The sequence below is a fragment of the Dipodomys spectabilis genome, unplaced genomic scaffold, assembly GCF_019054845.1.
Source record: "Dipodomys spectabilis isolate Male_0828 unplaced genomic scaffold, ASM1905484v1 ptg000173l, whole genome shotgun sequence".
NCBI lineage: Eukaryota > Metazoa > Chordata > Mammalia > Rodentia > Heteromyidae > Dipodomys > Dipodomys spectabilis.
Window position 1 is genome coordinate 8,454,827 of NW_024870850.1, and position 17,827 is coordinate 8,472,653.

The following is a 17,827-nucleotide window of genomic DNA, read 5'->3' on the forward strand; positions in this document are numbered from 1 at the left end:
AAACCAAAAGCAGTGCTGTGGCTCAAGGGATAGAGCATTCTCCTTGAGCTGAAAACTGAGGGACAGCACCTAGACCCAGAGTTCAAATCTCATGACCAAGGGAAGTTAATAAATGAAAGTCTTGAGAAAGGGAATTGATGAAACAAATTGGTTTCATTTGGATACAAAATGATTTCAGAAGCAAAAACAGTCTTCATTTTTTTTTTTGGTGTGTTGTGGGGCTTGAACTCTGGGCCTTGGCACTGTCCCTCAGCTCTTCAGCTCAAGGCTAGCACTCTACCACTTCAGTCACAGCACCACTTCCCATATTCAATTTTTATACCCACAAAATGTTCAAGTAAGTAGCAGAGGAGTACATCTTAAGTTTCATAAAATATAACTCATTATAAAATAATTAGCAATAAATAAGTTGATTGATTATTCAGAAAATTAATAATAACAGACACTAATGGAGATATGGCCAAAAGGAATATTATAACTCCTTTGGTAACATAATACGACAAAAGATATAATATTACATGCATATTACACACACACAAATATTGGTGTTTGTTATGTCTATGTTTACATATGGTGAGTGTTTATCATGACACTACTTAGAAGCTGAGTTGCAGAACCAGGCTCTGTTCCAATCAACACATGAATGGAAAAAGTAAATTGAATCACACAGACACAAGGAGTCTTGAGCATGCAATTATATGTTTGAGTCAAGAATATGGGTGGAAGTGGAGAACATCGTGTTCAGTTAATCACCCTGGCAAATGCAGCAGTGGTATATACTGGACACCGTGTGAACAATGAAGCATACAACCTTTCGGTGGGGCAGGGAGGGAAAAACTGGGTAACATTTTAAAAACAGAAATGTACTCACTACCTGATTTACATAATGGTAACTCTTCTGTACAACACATTTACAATACACACAGACAAACAAACAGACATACCAGAAAGAAAGCACACCCATAGAGGCAACAGAGATCCCCAAGTTTTCTCTTATTTTTGAAATGTAGGGAGAAGAAGGCATAGAGTACTAGAGTAGATATCAATGATAATGAAGTAGAAATTGTTAGCTTCTCCAGCAAGGAAACCTGATACACGGTTCAGGCAGAAAAGGCAAACTGGCCACCCTCAGGAGATGGAAGCCCCTGGAGAAGACAGAGGAAAAGGAATAAGAAGAAAATAAAAAGAAGAACGGGACCACAGCGGATGTGGAAGTGACCACAGAGTCTGGGGAACTTATCACTGTCCTACAGAGGTGTGACCAGGATGGTCCAGGAAGTGACCTCCGTGGATGAGGAAGTGACCTCAGATTGTGGGGTCCTTTGCTGACTCCAAGTCAGGTGATTAACAGGTGACTACTGGTTTCAGGCAAGTGAAGAAGAAGTGGGGAGGGCCTGTTCTCTTGGGCAGACTGAACAGAAATAGTTCGAGTAATAGATGAGGAGAATGGGATAAAAGTTTGTCCTCTGAGCCAGGCACAGCTGGCTCATACCGATAATCCTGGGTATAGAAGCAACAAAGATTTCTACCTCCAAACCCAAGTCAGGCTAGGACCAGCACTGATGCTCTTGCAAGGTCTTGCCAGCTACCATCACCAAATAGCATTTGCATCCTTACTTTTCCAACTTACATTTGCCAAGCCCTTCCTCATAAATATATGCAGCCAGTTCACAGAACCAGCCACCATGGTGAACTCTGTGCAGAGCAGGAACCTATGCTGTGACCTTGGTTTCACTTCTAGTATGAGAAACTAGTAGAGAAGACAGCTAGGGAGACATGGACAGAGCTGGCACCATACAGCTGTCCAAGTGGGAAAAAGAATTCCCGGAGCACTCAGGACATGATGTGGACACAGCAGAGCAAGACCCATCCATACACCCACAGCTACCAGGATCCTCAGTGTGCAGGCCTGCTATGTTCCCAGATAGTCATAGATCATAGAACACCTCTGTCTAACAATGGACTGTCCATATATTGATAAGTGCAGTCTGATGGTCAACAACATGCAAGCACTGAAGAAGTTCAAGATTCAGAGTGCAAATGTCTAATTGGATAAATGCATTGAACTTGAAGTATTGATCTGTAATGGTAGGATTCCAGGACACTGTTGGTAACACCTGCAACAGTAAATAAATATATTGAGCTCTTCTGGATTCTTGTGCATGTGCAGTTGGTATAAAAACCTGAATGGGTCATTTCACCAAACTTCGGTGTCTCCCTTTTCCCTAGGTTGTGAGCCTGCCCATCCTCATCTTTGACGGTGCTCCAATAACTCTGACTGAGCCTTTGCTGGCCATGGTGCTCTATGATCATTTGACCTTCACATGGCATCCACTGCTGTCATCCATTCCCATCATCCTTAGTGACCCTTGATTGGTTGTGCTTTTTTGTTTTCAACTTTTTGCTTTCACACAAATTTGTGAACAACTCAACAAGAGAGGAATCCATCCCTGGAGTTTCATTATCTACAGTCTTGGATGAAATCATGGTCCTGAGGGTGTGGAGAGGAAGATGGTACACATGTTTTCTAACTTCTGTTTTGACCTTGAAGCTGGGCACCAGATGCAGAGCCAGAGGGCAGAACGGGCTCTGTATTCCTCGAGGACAGTGGAGGACATCCAGGAAACAAGAAGCCACAAAAACTGAAGATCCATTTAGACACCTGCCTGACGCTGCAGGCACAGTCTGCATCCAGAAACACAGCTCCATGTCAAAGCAGCAGCAATGTTCCCTGTGGCTCTGACACTGCTTCTCCTCCAGCATCCTCTCCTGATCACTTTCTCTGAAGATGGAAGATGCATTTGGACAGAGAAATCTGTGGCATGCAGCAAGGGAGATGTGGTCATTGCTGGATTTTACCCCCTCTATTCTTGGGAATTGGTCGGTCAAGGCTTGAATGACCCTACCCTGCAGCAACAGAACATTCAGTAAGTGATTTCTTGGATTTTCTTAAATTTTGAATTTTCTCTTTGTGTTACAGTCAGATGTGGGGGAAGTTTGGACACAATCACTGATGTGCTCTGCATCTTCTACACTGCCCTCACTACAACAGCTCTACTTCATTTCAAGTTTTCCTAATGAATATTTTTCTTTCTTCCAAGGGTACAGAGTTTTCTGTCTGTCTTCCATTCTACTCCCCTTTCCAGAGATGTCCCGACCACCCCACCATCACTGTGACTCCTCCATTCATCACTGTTAGGGTTACTGGGGTGACCAAGAGTCCATACAAAGACACTAAAGTGCAATGTCCCCATCTATAGGGCAAAGGCCAGGGAATCTTCAATCCATTCTGTTTTTTATACTTTTCAAAACAGGGCCAATGTTTGGACCGCCTTCAGGGCAATGTTTCTTAGGATAGACATGCAGTTTCTGCTTCTGGGGTTAATTCATGTCAGCAAAACTCTGGAAATGGGGAGCTGCTGGACAGATCAGTAATGGGAAATGCATGACACATTTTATTTTTTTTCCCCTTAACTAATGTAAGTAAGCTTCTGTCCTGCTATCCATGTCTTGGCCTGTCTCCTTCAATCCATTCTGTTTTTTATACTTTTCAAAACAGGGCCAATGTTTGTACCGCCTTCAGGGCAATGTTTCTTAGGATAGACATGCAATTTCTGCTTCTGGGGTTAATTCATGTCAGCAAAACTCTGGAAATGGGGAGCTGCTGGACAGATCAGTAATGGGAAATGCATGACACATTTTATATTTTTTCCCCTTAACTAATGTAAGTAAGCTTCTGTCCTGCTATCCATGTCTTGGCCTGTCTCCTATGTCATTCCCAGAAACTCTGTTTCCATTCCTTGTTCTCCAAATGTTTCCAGGCTTATTTATTTTTCCCTGCTCATAACTTCCTAAACTAGATTTTAATGTGTTTTCCATATATATTGTCAGTAATGGGTCTTGAACTCTAGGCTTGGATGCTGTCCCTGTGCTATTCAGCTTAAGACAAGCGCTCGATTGCTGGTGCCACAGTGCCATTTCCAATTTTCTAGTGGTTTATTGGAGATAAGAGTCTGATGGACACTTCTGCCCTGGCTGGCTTTGAACCCTGATCCTCAGATCTCAGCCTCCTGAGTAGATAGGATAATAGGCGTGAGCAAAGGTGCCTGGCTTTTTCATAATTTTTATACACAGTTTCATTCATGCATTTGACCCAGGTGAGCTCATTACTTTCAGATCTATAGAATTCTCTGTAAACTAGATAAGTCATGGATGAATCTTCTCAGACAAGTTGTGTGGAAACACCCTGTATAGGGTTTGTTCAGGAGAAGAATACTTTATTCCATGATAGATTTATGAGAGATATTTAAGCCAAATCAATGTGGTGAGGAAGTGAGTGAGAAAGATAGGGCTCATGTGTAAACCCAGCATTGGAAACTCTAATGAGCTGTGTGTGTGTGTGTGTGTGTGTGCGTGTGTGTGTGTGTGTGTGTGTGTGTGTGTGTGTGTGCATGTTCACATACATTCTGGTACACATGCATCATCTCAAGTCTTGATGGCTGTCCCTTAGCATTTTTTCTCTCATGGCTGGCACTCTACCACTTGACCTACAGCTCTGTACCAGTTTCTGTGGAGTTGCTTGCACATAAAGAGTGTCACAGACATTCCTGCACAAAGTGACTACAAAACATAATTCTCCTATATCATCCTCCAGAGTAGTTATAATTGCAGGCCTGAGCCACCAGTTCCCAATTCATATTTAGTATTACTGTCATTCTAGATGTCAAAGCCTCAGTTACATTGTACACAATGACATCAGCAAGCATCCATGAGAGTTGAGATTCTCTCTATGAGAATTTCCCTAAAATGATTATATTGAATGCTAGGAGAATTCATCATTCTGGAACATTCTTCATTCATATTGGCATGTGATACCATCTGGCCTTTGAAATGTCTCCAAATTATACCAGTCTGACTGGTCTGGCTTTGTGCCTGTCTTTCCAGAAATCCCAGGCAGGCTTCAGTGTTCCTGAGTCTGTCGTGACTTCCACAATGTCAACACTAGATGGAGCCCAGGGCCTGTGAGAAGTCAGCTGTGAGGTGATAAACCATTTCAGTACCAGAGAAAACTAAAGGCTAATTTGGTGACAAATACTCTGTGGTTCTAAAAACCTCACGAGAACCCCAATGAGTCATGGGTCCAAATATGCCTTCTCCTGGGTGCACAGGGGTCCCATATGCCTCATCCACAGGGAATGGCCTTGTGCGTCGATTCTGCCTAGCAATAGCAAGATCTGTGTGCTGGAACTGGCGTTAGACACAGCTGTGCCACCAGAGCTCTATTACACTTGGAATACCAAACAGCAGGATCACCAAAACAGATGAAGGTTAATGAAGTTTCACTCTAAAAGTAGGGACTCTTCACTTGGGATCCTGGACTCTGATCCCAGAAGAAGAAATTCTAGACAAGTCACAACAGGATGGAAATGTGGCAGAGCTTTTCTCAGTAAGGAAGCAATGAAACAAGCAGGTAGACAAACAAGAAACAGAAAGGCAAAGACACACTGTAATTGAGAAGAGACACTCAGCTCTTGGGCTTCCAGGGGTATTCAGATGGTAAAGGCAGGAGGTCTGACTTAAAAGTTACACAAACATAGGTTTGTCATCTTTGCTCTAATCATTCCTGGTGTTACACTTTCTGAGTTTCTGTATGTTTTGGCCATTCTTTCCAGATGATTATCCTTGAGGGAAGGAAGGTGTGCTGTTGTCTATATTTGGCATAGGATGTTGCTTACGTTTTGGGGAGTGTCTTGTGGGGAAGGCATTTGCCCTACAAGACAACTGCTAATTCATATGATGAATTCATCTCTCAGGAAGCAATTCAACCTGTTTCCTCTCTTTGAAGTAAAGATGGTAGCCCTGTGTTTCGAAATCACATGTTTCTGAGTTGCCTTCTCTAGGACTCATTTTTTTCCTTAATTGATCCAGCTTCTTTTTGTGTTCAATGACTTTGGTCCCTTAATCTTTTTTTTTTTTTTTTGGGTGCGGTCGTGGGGCCTGAACTCTGGGCCTGGGCGCTGTCCCTCAGCTCTTCAGCTCAAGGCTAGAGCTCTACCACTTGAGCCACAGCGCCACTTCCGGCTTTTTTTCTTTTTGCTTATGTGGTGCTGAGGGGTCGAACCCAGGACCTCAGGCATGCAGGGCAAGCGCTCTACCACTGAGCCACCTTCCCAGCCCTGGTCCCTCAATCTCAAGATATGTAGATGGATGAATAGCTCTCTGTTTGCTGTGAGCTTCCCATACATCATATTTTACTAATCTATTCTACTCCATTTCCCCCTAAATGACGTCATTCCCTTAACATTAAGGGAAGTAGATGGACAAGTTTTAAGCTTGAGTTTTTGAATTCCTGGCATGCATTAACCAGGCCTCATTTTCCTATCCTGCCTGAGTACATCATCCTCAGTCTACTGCGATCAAGACCAATACAGTACTGGGTGAGTACTAAGATTGACTCAGGTTGAATATGGTAGAGGTGTGCTCATGAGCCAAGATGCCCACAACCATATACAATTAGTGATAGCTAATATAAAATTCAGATTGTCTGGTGGTAGATGACTTTCTCAGGTATTGAGGTGATTACAGAGTCTACCAAAGGCTGTCCTGGCAATATGGTCATGATACAGTTCTACTGCTATTATCTAGCCCACACTAAGCTGTAGGACAATATCACCATCTTACTTCCCTGTCTTACCTATTATAATTGGGATGGAAAACCATGCAATGCTACAGAAGCATGGTAAGGTTTGTAAAGGAAGCCACAAGCTGGGCATGGGTGGCTGATACCTAGAATTCTAGCTACTTAGGAGGCTGAGATCTGAGGACCGGGGTTCAATGCCAGCCCAGGCAGAAAAGTCTGTGAGACTTTTATCTCCAGTAAAACAAAAGAAAGCCAGAAGTGGCGCTGTGCCTCAAGTGCTAGAGAGCTAGTCTTAAGCTGAAGATTTTAGGGTCAGATCCCAGGCCTAGAGTTCAAGCCACACAATCAACAAAAACAATAAAGTAAGCCCCAGGACCATCTTGGTGAACACCACCATCTACTCAGGCTATCTAGCATCCCCAAAGCCCAAACTGTCATGTGGATACACTTAAGCCACAATCTAGCTTATGCTGCTGTAGACCAATGCACACTGGATTCCTAGAGAAACTTCAGTTTCTGCCTGGTGCCATCTTGAGCACTGTCCTTCTAGGGCAGTGGTCCTGAAATAATTCACTGTGCAATGAGACTGGACTGAGCCAGATAACAACAGAGTCACATAGCCACAGTGGCTTCACAAGGCTAAGCAAGAAGACAGGTGTCAGCCTACTCCACCCATGGTGAAAACTGATGGAAATGGCATTTGGTTCTGCCTCAGCGACCTTCCAAATCCTCCTGAAAGATTCTAATGGAAGCTGTGGTGCTTGCACCAAACAATGCTTCTAGTTTATTCTGGATTATGGGTGCAACCATGACATGCTTGACAAAGGGTTCTAAGAAAAACTCTGACCCAATCTTCTGCCCTGATCACTAAGAGGTTGTATCCCATACCTGCTGTCATTCACAAGATTGGAGGAGGGAGGTTGTGGCAGCGTCTTCCTTCTCTGCCCTAAACCAGTTCCAGAAGCACAATTTAAGGTCTGGACCCAAAAGTAGAAACTATAAGCACTTCCCCAGCACTGGTCTGAGTGTATGGGGATGGTGCTGAGATTTAACTTTAATTCTCTCCCTCCCTGCAATGTTGGAGGGTTTCTGTGCATAATGAGCAACTAATGCTGATAATGGGGAAAAACATGGAGATGGCTTCTTCCCCCTTTTTTCACACATCCTTTTCTGTTGTTTGTTCTACTAGAGAAGTATCCTCCAGTCCACACTCCCTGACTCTCGTCTGCTCTTTGTTGGCTGAGGCAATCTTTATGTTCTAGCTTTCTGGGATGCCATCTTGCTCTGTTCTGGGGAATCCCCTAGAATGATGACATTCTCTGAGTCAGCTTAGTGTGCCTCTATCACATGCCATTGATTGTAGTTCTGTGATTTCTTTACTTTCCTCACAAGACAAGATTCACTTCTTTGCAGAAGGATGCACCATTGGCAAATGTGTGGCAAGCGAGCACAGACACAAAGCAGCCTGCTTTCCTATTTACTCCTAACACAGCAGGCCCTGCCTCTCTGCTCATACTGGTTGAACTCAGGTGGACAATCTATTCCCAACTGGAATTGTATTTCTTAAGAGTTTTTCCATATGCACAGCTAATATAAGGTACTAAATGATTTGGTATGTGAGCTGGGCCTGTTCCTATGTCACAGCAGACAGCAGTGTTTTTCACATATCCATAAGGTGCAGAGAGGAAAAGCCAGCTGGATCACTCCCCCCACCCTCTCTCTCTCTGCAACTCAGAAGAATAGTCATCTCATGTATGCTGATCAAGCCTGTTCAGGAACTCTCCCAATTCTAAGAACTTTTCTTAGACTACAAATTAGAATGCCATCCCGTTGGATCTATACATATTACTGTGTGTAGAAATCAACATTTGATTCAACAAAGTCATGAGATTTGCAGTTAATCATTTGTAATACTTGTATACCTACCCAAATTTTGTGATTTCTGTGCAGGATCAACTTAAAGAAATACCAATTGCTTCTCACCCTGCTGCTGGCTGTGGAGGAGATCAACAAGAATCCCCATCTGCTACCCAACATGACTCTGGGGTTTGAGATCTACACTGTGCATTACTCAGGTACTGATCTGTTAGAGGATCCACTCACCTGGCTGTCTGGGAAGAATAAAAACATCCCTAATTACACCTGCAGAAGAGACAGCAAAGCTATAGCGGCACTCACAGGAATCTCAAGCACATTCTTCCCAATAGGGACACTGCTGGACCTCTATAAACTTCCACAGGTGAGGCTGGAAGTGGTGGGCAGATGTGAAGCCATATCCACAGTGACTGTCCTCAACAGGCTGAAGAGGAGGTGGTATCACAAACCCTTCCAAATGCATAATCTCACAGGGAGAAGCCTCCAAAAGTGGGTGGGACATACACATTTTCATTGCTGCAAATAAAAGGAGGGGTATTGAGAGGAAAGGATGACCCAAAGCTCTGAGCCTTATCTGTACATGTCTACAAAGAGTTCAGAACATGGGAGATGACTTTGCAAATGGGATAAGCAAACTTTTGTTCCCACCTCTGTACTACCAGTTGTTGTGTCATTCACATCAGGACTGAGATTTGCCTATGACCATCCTCTTCCTGATGTTGTTTCCATTTGTTCCTGTAGTTCACCTTTAGGTCTTTTGATCCTCTCCTGAGTAACCATGGAAAGTTTGGTACTGTCTATCAGATGGCTGCCAAGGACTCAGGTCTAGCCCTGGCCATGGTCTCCTTGATGCTTCATTTCAGCTGGAACTGGGTGGGACTATTCATCACTGAAGACAACAATGGTATGTGGTTCCTCTCAGAATTGAGAGAAGAGATGAGCAAGAGTAGAGTCTGCTTTGCCTTTGAGAACATGATCACTTACAATGTCCTTTCAGATTACTCAAATGATCTATCGATGCAGCGCCAGCTAATGGACTTATCAACCAATGTGATTATCATTTATGCGGACAGTAAATTTCTACTAGGCTTCATTCTTAAATGTAGGCACTTTTTAATTACAGGCAAAGTCTGGGTCCTGAACTCACCCTATGATGATGTGACTATTGCTAAAAGACATTTTCTGATTGACTCTTTCCATGCACCTCTTATCTTCTCTCACCATCATAGAAACACTGCTGGGTTCACCAATTTTATTCTGACAGAGACCTTCACCAAGAACTCAGCAAATAACTCCCTTCTCAGGTCATGGATTCAGTCTGTTTATAGCCTACTGATTAAGTCTGACTGCAGAGACTTGGGGCACTGTTCATACAATGCCACACTGCATTGGTTGCTGAGGCACATTTTTGACATGACCATGTCAGATGAGAGTTACAACATCTACAATGCTGTGTATGCTGTGGCCCATGCCCTCCACCAGATGTGTCTTCATTACATGGAAGAGCCAAGAGTGCACAATGGGCAACACAGGGCATTTCTCTCTTCACAGGTAATGGCTTTTCTTTTGGGTGCCCTACTCTAGGCATGCAGAACTTCTATATAAGCTTTCATAGCAGATGCAACTAGGTTGTCTGGCACCGTTTTGGCAAATACAAGAGAGTCTGTTTTCTCTCCATGAAGTGATGGTAGAGCTGTGTAGACAATGTTTTTGAAGAACGCTGCATCTGTGACAAGAAAGTGCTGTGTCTTCTGTCCCCATCCTCACTATGTGTGGAAAAAGCCATCCCCTTTTCAACAGGATATATTCAAATAATCCTTGTGCCTTTTTAAAATAACAGATTAAGACTGACTAGTTTTTTTATTGTGAAAATTCTATACAGAGGGGTTACAATAACATGGGCAAGATAATGAGTACATTTCTTAACAAGCGTTGTAGCCTCCTCCTTTGTTTCCCCTTCCCATCCCTTCCCATCGGCCACCTCCCCCCCCCCGTCCTCCCTATGCTATCCTCCCCCACGCCCTGAACCAAAGCTGTGAGGTTTGTTTTCGACATAACCACTTGTACAACTCATTGTTGCAATGGGTCCACCTGTATCCCTATTTAAACGATTCTTTTTCCCCTTCCCCTCCAAAAAATATACCAACATCAAATATAGTGAAAGCAGGGATTATACTGTATACTGTGGGAGAGGGACATACAAAGCAACAGAGAAATAATCTTATTAATGTGTTAGAAACAATCCCATGAAAGAAAAAATCATTTGAATTCGTATCTTAGGGTTCATTTCCCTAACATCACCTTATCTGAACTTTTCTACTTGACTCAGACATATACTAGATATTACTAATAAGGGAAACCATGGGAACTATGTTTCTTTGGGCCTTGCTTACTTCACTTAATATAATTTTTTCCAAGCCTTTCCATTTCCTAACAAATTGGGCAATGTCATTCTTTCTGATGGAGGCATAGAGTTCCATTTTGTATATATAACACTTTTTCTTGATCCATTCATCTACTGAGGGGCATCTGGGTTGGTTACACATCTTAGCTGTAGTTAAATAATGCTGCAATAAACATAGTCGTTCTAGTAGCTTTAGTGTGGTCTTGTTTGTAAACATTTGGGTTAATGCCCAAAAGTGGGATTGCTGGGTCATAGCAGAGCTCTATGTGGAGTCTTTTGAGGAACCTCCATACTACTTTTCAAAGTGGTTAAACATGTTTACACTCCCACCAACAATACAGTAAGGTTCCCTATTGTCCACATCCCCTCCAGCATCTGTTGTTATTAGAGTTCTTTATTTTAGCCATTTTAAGTGGAGTGAGGTGTTATCTCAACGTTGTTTTGAATTGCATTTCTTTTAGGGATAGGGAGGTTGAGCATTTCTTCATGTGTCTACTGGCCATCGTTAGTTCCTCTTCAGAGAAGCTTCTCTTTAAGTCTTTAGCCGACTTATTTATTGGGCAGTTGTTTCTTTGAGGATTTGTTTTTGGGGCATTTAATTTTTTGAGTTCCAAGTATATTTTAGATATGAGACCCTTATCCGTTGTATGGCTAGTGAAGATCTTCTCTAAGGGTGACTAGTTCTTGAAAACCTAATTTTGCCTAGACACAAGTGGCTCACACCTGTGGCTCACTCATGACTACAATTGACCACCAAAAAGACAGAGGGGGAGCTGTGGCTCAATGGACAGAATGATTACTTTGAAAAGAACAAAAAAAAAAATACCAAGTTGAGTGCCTAAGCTGTGAGGTCACACCAAAGTACAGGCATACACACACAGACACAGACATACACACACACACATACACACACACACACACACACACACACACACACACACACACGCAGTGAACTAAGTCTTGCTTAAGGTAATCTTTCATAGTTGTGAAAAATATTCTATGATTCTACGTAGTTTATTATTTACCCATATTTCAGACTGATTCTCTGATCAGAATCACAAAATTAGTGATTGGAATGCAATTTAGAGAGTCCGTTGAGGTCTATCATGTGATAATTCATATTTGATTGGTTATGGCTGCAGTTTCATTCCCTTGAAATTGAGTTTCTGCATCCCATCCTGGATTCCCAGGTTTATGAACTTGGTAGCACTTTAGTCTGCTGTGGGACTGCATTTGATACAGTTGGTTGGCTTCCTGTGGTGTGTGAATCAGGGGATGGGAATGAAGAGTAATTCATTGTTCTTCGGTTCTGTGATAACACTGGGAAGCACCTCACCATACTGTAATGTGTCCCTTTTAGCTGCATCCCTTTTTGAAGAATATCCAATTTACCAATCCTGTTGGAGACCAAGTGGTTTTGAATGAGGAAAGGAACTTGGAGGCAGAGTATGACATTAAGAGCTTTTGGAATTTTCCAGAAGGTCTGGGACAAAAGGTGAAAGTTGGCAAGTTTTCTCCATCTAGGCCACATGATCAACAACTGATTTTGTTTGAAAATCTGATAGAGTGGCCCATAGGAATTACCAAGGTGGGTCATTTCTACTTTTGTTACTCTCTCCTTTATAAAAATGTATTGTTATTAGGAAGTAGTTGTAGAAAGAGCTTACAATTCCCTAAGCCAGGTTATGATCACAATGCTTGTAGACAATGTCACCACATCCTTATTTCTCCCCCAGGGTCAGTCGTTTCTAACCATAATGGCATGATCTATGTATAAATGAGCAATAAGCTTATCCTGTTTTAAAGTTTCTTCAATAAAACTATGGCTCAGTGGTGTACATTTCAAAACTTTCTGTTTCTGGAAGTTTCTTACTAACAAAATTCATGGACGAAACAGAGGAACATATCATGACCAATATGTTGTTCTATGTTTGCATAATGAATATCATAAAAGTGACACCTGTGAATCATCATTCCAGCACTGTGACAAAATATCTGAGGGAATCAAATGAGAAGGCAGAAGGGCTTGCTTTGCTTCTGCCTGGAGATTTCAGACCATGGTTGGATAGATTGTTGCTTCTTAGTCTAGTGAGACAGGATGTAATGAAAAGAGCATCTGCCAGAGAAATTCACCCACTTTCTGACAGCTAGGAAGCCAAGAGAGATGTGAATGGCCCTGGGTACAGCACACCTCCAAAGCAATTAGCCATGCTTTAGAGCGTGGGTTTGAAATTTCCCTGAGTGATTTTCTTCTCATGCTCTTATTCATCTGTAAACAGATCACCTGAATTCAAGAATAGGATGCAGGATTAACTTCCATTTCCTAATTTCCTAGAATTAACATCCAACACTTCAAGGCTCCATGACTTCCCGATAGTATGAGTGCTGGGTGTTCAGGCCCCACATGTTCTTCAGCTCATGTCAGATGAAACTGTAAGAAGATTCAGTAAATTCAATTTCTGTATGCATATAAATATTATGTGTTTTGAGGATCATTTCCCCTAAATCACTGGAGTGTCTCAGATGTCAGGTAAAAGGATAAATGGTCACTAACTTTCATCTGAATATTCTCAGACTCCTCAGTCTGTGTGCAGTGAGAGCTGTGGTCCTGGATTCAGGAAGGCCTCTCTGGAGGGAAATGCTACCTGTTGCTTTGATTGCACTCCTTGCCCAGAGAATGAGATTTCTAATGTGACAGGTGAGTCTGTTAGTTAGAGAAATTCCCCATCTGTCCTTCCTAATCTTCAGTCCATGCAAGCCAGTGGAATGATCTACAGTAACATGGCAGGAACACACATGCACCTTCATGCAGAGTTCCAGGGCTACCGTTAACCATACTTCCCTTAGAAGAAACACCCACTGCACCTTCATTACATCTCTGATTGTATTTTCTAATCTATTACAGGCTTCATCTTGAGAATACCCATATTCCCCTCTCCTCAATTGCATTTTTTGTATTTAAAGAACCCATGGTTTCCATTATTTGTAACAACTACTATATGTCTAGGGGAAGCAGAAAAGGTTGAAAGCTATGTACTTATGACCATATAAGTTGATGTTAAGCGAAATGAACACCAAGATAGGAACACAAGTGGTTTTTTCTTTCTTTTTTAAGGTATTTATAATGACCATGTGATTTTTTTGTTTCTTTGGTATGTTCCACCCCCATGGCATAACCCCTGTTTTCAATGTATTGGATTCTGGTGCCCTGCATCTTGTATATACATTTTCCTAATTTGGGAAGGGCAAGGAAAAAACAAACTGCTTAAATAGGGATACAGGTTGACCAATTTTAACCAGGAGATGTACAAGACACTATATTGAAAAAGAACTTTACCACTTTGGCATTGTCAGAGGAGTTCTTGGGGAGGTGGACAAGGAAGGGATGATAAAGAAAAAACAAAGGAGGAGGCAACAATGCTAGATAAGAAATGTACACTTTACCTTACTCATGTAACTGTAACTACTCTGTACAGTATTTTTACAATAAAAAACATTTTTAAAAAAAGGGGGAACAATGCTCGATAGGAGAAGTACTCATTACCTTACTCATGTAACCGTAACCACTTTGTACAGTATCTTAACAATAAAACATATATTTAATAAACAAGGGAGAAATGGAGAAAATAAGAGCTAAACACTGAAAAAAAGAAAATATCAAGGACCAGCTGTTGATCTTTGAAATGATATGCAAATCATCATGGAATTGTGGGTCTAACACAGAGTTTCTTTTCTGAGTGCCTATTGCTGCTCATTTCTAATTAAATTTTATTTTCTATTTAGCATGCACTAATAATACAATGGGCTATGTTATGGTCACTCCATGTCTGACACTGGCACTAGGATGACTAGCAATTCTTCAAATATAAAAGATTCAGAAATAGTTTATCATCTCCATTTCATTTCTCTTCTGCCTCCTCCAGCTGATCTTTCCCAGACCATATCATATCAGTGGAGGAGTACTGTTCTTGACACAGATCAAATGCTCTGTGTTTGGTGTAATGAGGAGATTGAGGTTTGGATTAGGCCCTCTTGTACAAAGTGAAGTGGTTGGGCTGATTCTCTATTTTCCATTATGTCTTGAATGAGTAGCAGAGAGCCAGAGTGGTATGACCTGTCAAGAATGCAGCACATAATGCTGGTAATTATATATTACACCTGTAATCCAATCGATTCAGGCAGTTGAGATTTGAGGATGGAGCTTCGATGTAATGATGTACAGGAAACTCAGTAAGATTCTTTCTCACCATTAAGCACCCAAAAACCTGTAATTGGAGCTGTGGCTCAAGTGGTAGAGTGGTAGTTTTGAGCATGAATACTCTGGAAAATGTCGCATGGCCAGAGTTCAAGCACTGGAGGAAAGAAAGACAGATGTAAGGAAGGAAGGAGCTAGAGAAGGAAGAAGTGAAGAAGGGATGGAGGGAGGGAGGGAGGGAGAGAGGAAAGGAAGGAGGGAAGGAAGGAAGGAAGGAAGGAAGGAGAGAAAGAAAGAAAAAAAGAGAGAGAGAAAGAAAGAAAGAAAGAAAGAAAGAAAGAAAGAAAGAAAGAAAGAAAGAAAGAAAGAAAGAAAGGAAGGAAGGAAGGAAGGAAGGAAGGAAGGAAGGAAGGAAGGAAGGAAGGAAGGAAAAGAAAAGAAAGAAAAACAAAAACAGAAAGAGGAGGGAAAGAAGAAGAAATGTGAGAAAGAGATTTGATGTGAAAGCATTTTGATATAGAGAGTTACTCTATTGATACTGAACTCAATACAGGTCAACTGGTGAATCAGGGAAAATGAGCTAGCTAGTTGAATCAAGGGGGTTGAGAGGAAAGACAAACACTGACCACAAACTAATAGTGATTCTCACACCTCACCAGACATGGAGCAGTGTGTCAGGTGTGCAGATCATCAGTTTGCCAACATCCAGAGAAATCACTGCCTGATGAAAACTGAGGGCTTCCTGGCTTATGAAGACCCCTTGGGTATGGCTCTGGCTTGCACAGCTCTCTGCTGCTCTGCACTCACAGCTGCTGTTATTGGGGTGTTTATCAAGCACCAAGACACGCCTATTGTCAAGGCCAATAACTGGGCTCTCAGCTACATCCTGCTCATCTCCCTCATCTGTAGCTTCCTCTGCACCTTACTCTTCCTTGGCCGTCCTCACACAACTGCCTGCATCCTGCAGCACACCACATTCGCAGTGGTCTTCACTGTGGCTGTCTCAACAGTCCTGGCCAAGACCATCACTGTGGTTCTGGCCTTCACGCTCACTGCTCCAGGGAGAAGCACGAGGCAGAGGCTGCTCTTCTGGGTTCCTAACCTCCTCATCCCCATCTGCACTCTCATCCAGGTGACCCTCTGTGGCCTCTGGCTGCGAATCTCTCCTCCCTTTGTGGACAAAGATGCACAATCTGAACATGGCTACATCATCATCCTGTGCAACATGGGCTCCCTCACTGCGTTCTACTGTGTCCTGGGATACCTTGGCTCTCTGGCCCTGGCCAGCTTCACTGTGGCTTTTCTGGCCAGAAACCTGCCTGACACCTTCAATGAGGCCAAGTTCCTGACCTTCAGCATGCTGGTGTTCTGCAGTGTGTGGCTTACCTTCCTGCCTGTCTACCACAGCACCAAGGGGAAGGCCATGGTGGCCGTAGAGGTCTTCTCCATTTTGGCCTCCAGTGCAGGTCTCCTAGGCTGCATCTTTGCCCCCAAGTGCTACATCATCCTCATAAGACCTGAGAGAAATTCTTTCTCCAGGTTCAGGGAGAGATCACGTTCTGGAAGAAACAAACATTAAGATAAACATAGATGTTGCCTAGAATGTTTAGAGGCTCTGAGAGCAATCTGTATTACATCTTAGTTTAATGTGAGGACTTCTTTGAACAAACAAGTTACTCTTATTCATTTCTCTGGTTATGTTAGAGACATAGCACATTCCCAACAAGACCTCCTACATTTGCATTCTAACTTGGATATTTTGTGATTCCTCCAGTGTAATCTGTCCTTTATACTATCATACTTCCTAATGAGTACATTATCTACTGTGCTTTTTCCTTTCTCTTTCCTGTCTCAATTATTCTTCCTAGCTATCCTATATCACAGCTTCAATATCACTGTATTGCTAAGCTACTAGTATAGGAAGTTACGTTGTTGAACATTTCCATGCTTTCATTATGGTAACTCAAGTCCATTCTCTGACCTAGCTGCATATTTCTATTCACATATTTTCTATTTTGCTATATAACTGAGTGTGTTTTACTGGAAAATCTCTCATTCTCTCTCTTCTTTCTTTAAGAATTTTAGAGCAGGATGTTAATCTGTTGCAGTTTCTAACAGGAATCTATGAATGTATTTTTGGGGGAAGAAATGTGAGTGCACCAAAATAACTACAGTTGTCCAAATGAGTAGCTGCAGCAATAGTTTGCTTATTGGTCATTATTTCTTATTGAAATCCAAAAATACAGAGTATACAATTGGCCAAGCAGAGCCTTGTCATCCCAGTCCCTAAGAATCCTCAATAGTAATGGATGGAGAAATGGAATCCTTTATAAGAAGAGAAAAAACTCCCCAAGAGAGGACAAAAACATCAGATAGGCTCAGACTTCAAAACTCTCAATGATCTTTACAATTCTATGAGAACAAGAATGATTCAGAAGAGTCCCTAAGAAATCAAAATTTTGAGGAGCTTGAAGGAAGAGTATTGTCAGGCCACCACCACATTGTATAGCCAGGAGGAGTCCAATGGATAAACAAGCACATGTCTTTGAGTCCAGAGATCTTGACGTCATTCAATGCTATAGCTGTGGCTCAGTGGAGTGATGTCACCCAGACATGAATGACAAAGATACACACAGTGCTGTCTCTAATTCTGCTGGGCCACGGATGGAAAACAGAAAAGCATCTGCACAGAGACAGAAATCTCTGGAAGCCA

The 17,827-nt window shown here is 42.2% G+C and overlaps 1 protein-coding gene across 1 annotated transcript in view; it reads left to right on the forward strand.

The window, feature by feature from the left end:
• LOC122119602 (vomeronasal type-2 receptor 116-like) overlaps positions 1-16,693 on the forward strand; it is a 37,721-nt gene extending 21,028 nt beyond the window's left edge. The window contains exons 4-10 of the mRNA XM_042693611.1: positions 2,552-2,678; positions 2,761-2,927; positions 8,591-8,879; positions 9,257-10,066; positions 12,280-12,507; positions 13,494-13,617; positions 15,774-16,693. Coding sequence (XP_042549545.1) covers positions 2,552-2,678; positions 2,761-2,927; positions 8,591-8,879; positions 9,257-10,066; positions 12,280-12,507; positions 13,494-13,617; positions 15,774-16,693 — 2,665 coding nt within the window. The remainder of the gene's footprint in view (positions 1-2,551; positions 2,679-2,760; positions 2,928-8,590; positions 8,880-9,256; positions 10,067-12,279; positions 12,508-13,493; positions 13,618-15,773) is intronic.
• Positions 16,694-17,827: the final 1,134 nt, after the last annotated feature.